General features: G+C 55.7%; 1 protein-coding gene across 4 annotated transcripts in view; it reads right to left on the bottom strand.

The window, feature by feature from the left end:
• The window catches only part of POC1A (POC1 centriolar protein A), a 36,175-nt gene extending 32,955 nt beyond the window's left edge, over nucleotides 1-3,220 (bottom strand). For 2 of the 4 annotated variants that reach the window (XM_006106442.3, XM_014448432.2), the window contains exons 1-2: nucleotides 3,120-3,220; nucleotides 381-465 (exon numbers count right to left, since the gene is read on the bottom strand). In XM_006106442.3, the coding sequence (XP_006106504.1) occupies nucleotides 381-465; nucleotides 3,120-3,137 (103 nt within the window). In that variant the 5' untranslated portion in view covers nucleotides 3,138-3,220. Of the gene's footprint in view, nucleotides 1-380; nucleotides 466-3,119 lie in introns of those variants that run through there. The other 2 variants (XM_023747274.1, XM_006106443.3) reach the window with 2 other exon arrangements.
• Between the last annotated feature and the right edge of the window lie 791 nt (nucleotides 3,221-4,011).

The following is a 4,011-nucleotide window of genomic DNA, read 5'->3' as shown; positions in this document are numbered from 1 at the left end:
CGGGGGGGGGGTGCTGGGCCTGCTCCACATCCTTCCCTCTGGTGGCCTCTCCTAGGCGCGCCCACATCACTGTGGACAACACTCAATGGAGGCCTGAGGAAAAGGAGCCGCTGTGCAGGGCCCACTCCACAGGCCAGATCCAAGGGGGGAACTACAGAACCCAGTCCCACCCTCCAAGGCCGTGTTCACTCTTTGGAAGGCGCCCAGCCTCTCTGAGCCTCACCCCTCGAAGCCCAGCACCCAGAGAGCGGGCTGCCCGAAGGCGATGCAGGTCCAGAGGGAGCATGTGGGTCCTCACAGGGCCCTGCTCCCCAGGCCACACCTCCCGGGGGACGCCCGGCCTTCTCAGCTCGTGCCCAGGACAAGATGCCTCCTCTTACCCAGATGCTTCGTGTTGAGACTGAAGTCCACACAGGTAACTGCATCTCGGTGGCCCTTAAAATGCCTCTCCAGCGAGGGGTCCTCCTGGGGGAGACCAGGGTCAAACGTGGGACAGCTGGAGGAGGAGGAGGCTTTCTGGGCGGGCGGGGGCGGGGGTGTTACAATACTCACAGCAGGACCCTGTATAAAGAAAACCCTAAGGAACCCACTAAAAGGCCATTAGAACTAACAAATAAGTTCAGTAAGGTTGTAGGATACAAAATCAACATATAAAAATCAATTGTATTTTTGTATGCCAACAGTGGACAATCTGAAAAAGTCAGTTAACAATTCTATTTATGATACACTTTAAAGATGTAAAATAGGAATAATTTGCCGAAACCGGTTTGGCTCAGTGGATAGAGCGTTGGCCTGCGGACTGAAAGGTCCCGGGTTCGATTCCGGTTAAGGGCATGTACCTGGGTTGCGGGCACATCCCCAGTGGGAGATGTGCAGGAGGCAGCTGATCGATGTTTCTCTCTCATCGATGTTTCTAACTCTCTGTCTCTCTCCCTTCCTCTCTGTAAAAAATCAATAAAATATATTTTTAAAAAAAATAGGAATAATTTAACAAAAGAAGTATAAGACGTACCCAGTGAAAAGTATAAAATACTATTGAAAGAAATTTAGGAAAAAACCAATTAGGTAAATAGAAAGATATCCCATGTCCACAGTTTGGGAAACCTGATATTTTTAAGGTGTAATATCCCCCAAATTGTTCCACGGATTGGACATAATCCCGATGAAAATCCCAGGTGGCTTTTTTTTTTTTTACAGAATTTGACAAGTTGACCTAAAATTCATATGAAAATGTGAGACAGCCAGAATAGACAAAATCTTTTTTTAAGTCTTTAAAAAAAGAACAAGGAAAATGAGCCCCTGTAAGCAGCAGTTTGGCAGTTCCTCAAAAAATTAAAGAGTTATTTATCAAATCACCCAGCAATTCAAGGTAAACACCTGAAAGAATTGAGAACGTGCCCACACAAAAACCGGCACACAAATGCTCCGAGCATTTTAGCCTAACACAGTGGTTCTCAACCTTCTGGCCCTTTAAATACAGTTCCTCATGTTGTGACCCAAACAGAAAATTATTTTCGTTGCTACTTCATAACTGTAATGTTGCTACTGTGATGAATCGTCATGTAAATATCTGATATGCAGGATGGTCTTAGGCGACCCCTGTGAAAGGGTCGTTCGACCGCCAAAGGGGTCGCGACCCACAGGTTGAGAACCGCTGGCAGGATGCCTCGCTGGATGAATGGGTCAACAACATGGGGTCTGCCCACATGACGGAAGGTCACTCAGCCATGGGAGGCACGAAGCACCGACACACGCTACACGCTACAACACGGGTGAGCCCAGAAAACATATTCCTAGTGAAAGAGCCAGACACACAGGCCACGTTTTGTCTGATTCCATTTATACACAATGTGCAGAATAGAGACAGAAAATAGGTTAGCGTTTACCAGGCGCTGGGGGAGAGCGCAAAACAGGAAGGGGATGACGGCTTACTGGGTATGGGGGTTTCTGAGCTGACAAAAAAGTTCTGGAATGAGACAGTGATGATGGTTGCATAATAAACGCTGTGAAGTCACTAAAAACCCCTGAGTTTTACACTTTAGAAGGGTGAAATTTCATGGTATGTGAATAATGTCTCATGGTTATCTTTTTTGAGACCGAAAGAGAGAAAACAGGTGCCTTTCAGCAGCCCCGCATCCCAGGAATCGCACCCCTTGCGCTCAATCCCACTGCGCAGTGGCCTGTGAACCCAAAGGTCAGCCCCGGGGAGGCCCCTGGTGGCATCGCCACTATCCCCACCCCACCCAGCGCCAGGACCCCGGGACGATAATGCTCCCAGAGCATCATCCGACCAGGAGTGTGGAGCAGGCCACGTGGGAGCCTCTCCCTCCTGGGCAGCTCCCATCTCGGCACTGAGGTCGCTCCCAGCAGGTAAACACCTCCCCGCCCCCAAGTACCACCCGGGAGCCCAGCAAGGCCACCGCCACCCGACACCCGACAGAGCTGTAACCAGAACAAAGGTCCCCACGGCCCGGGGCCCAGCTCCGCCCCCAACACACCTGCCCGCGTCCCCCTTTCAACAACAGAGGGAGTGGCAGCTGAGGGAGGGCCCCCAACAGCGCAACTGCCCTACCCGACTCTCTAGGAAGAACCAGAGTAAGGCAGTGCCCACCTCTAGGCTCCGCGGGCAGAGACAAGTTCAGGCCCACCCTGACCCGGGGCCCCTGGCATCTCCAACACCCTCTCCCCCACCCCCATGACTCTGTGGTCCATCCCCCCGAAGGTGGTTTGTATACACTGGGAACGGGGCGGGGTCTTGCGGGGAGAGCACTAGATTAGGGGTCAAAATGCCTGGGCCCTCGGCTCAAGTAAGTCCCCAGGTGCCTACGGGGACCAACAGGCCACCACCCAGCCTCCCGGACTCTCGACCCAGCCGGGGGGCCAGCAAGTTCGAAACAACCCCTCTGGCCTCCGCGGGAACGTTCGCCCGGCCGCCTGCACAGGGCCTGGCACGCAGGAGGCGCCCCGACCCAGCGCGCCCTGCAGGCGGGAAACCGGGGCCGTGGAGACGGGCTCGGAGCCTGGAGACCCCCCGTCCCCCGCAGCCAGTGCCCCGGCCAGGTACCCATAGTCCATGTGCGGAGACGAAGGCCCGGCGGCTGCCGCCAGCAAGCACTTACCGCACAGGGCGCGGCCATGGCGGGGCCCAGGGCGCCCGAGGCGCCGCAGGAGCCCGAGGAGGCAGCCGCTGCCGTTGCGGCGCGTTCAGTTTCCGCGCCCCCAACCGCCGCCAATAGCAACGCCGGTCGCGTCCCTTCGCCCCGCCCACCGCGGTTAAAGGAGACGCGGCGCCTTGGCTATTTGCTCCCCTACCGGAAGCAGAGCTGTAGGGCCGGCTCCACGGCCTCCGCTCCAACCTTTGCCAGGCCAGGCGGCCTGTGGACGGCGCCGCCCAAGGCCTCTGGCCACCGACGCTCATCCTCCCTGAGAATTTCCAAAGCCCTGGCCGAGGCGTTCGCCCCACCCGCCCGTAGCCCGGTTACCGAGCCGGCGAGCACAGCTTGCTGGGAAATGCAGTTCCAAGACGGCCGCCACCTGACGTCTGGAGGAAACTGGGACTACATTTCCCAAGATGCCTTGAGGGCGGGATTGAGAGCCCGGGATTAACCACCGGCGGCAAAAGCCGGAAGAATCCCGGAAGTGAGTTCTGGTCTGTTTACCCTCTTAAAGCGCTCGGTAGGTTGGGTTTTCGCTCAGCACTTTATTAAGAGCCAATTCTTCGCCCTCCGGGAATTCCTTAATGGTTCGCTCCTCCGAACGCGCTGGAAACAAATGCCGATTTAACAAACACACCGGTCGCTTGGAATCTCACCCGTGGAGTGGAGAGACCCGGGTTCCGTACTCAGTGCTCCCCGTGCTTCGTGTGTGACCTCGGTGGAGGAGGAGGGGGGGAATACCTCCGCTCTGTGGGCCTCGGTTTCCCCACTTGTAATGTGAGGGAGTGTGGTGCGCCTGGCCCTGTCTGGACCCTTCAGCCCTGCGAATCCCTTTGTAAATTAATTACATGCTCAA

Source organism: Myotis lucifugus, unplaced genomic scaffold, assembly GCF_000147115.1.
Source record: "Myotis lucifugus unplaced genomic scaffold, Myoluc2.0 scaffold_828, whole genome shotgun sequence".
Taxonomy (NCBI): Eukaryota; Metazoa; Chordata; class Mammalia; order Chiroptera; family Vespertilionidae; genus Myotis; species Myotis lucifugus.
The sequence above is the reverse complement of the archived record's forward strand: the minus strand, read 5'-3'. Positions and strand labels throughout refer to the sequence as shown.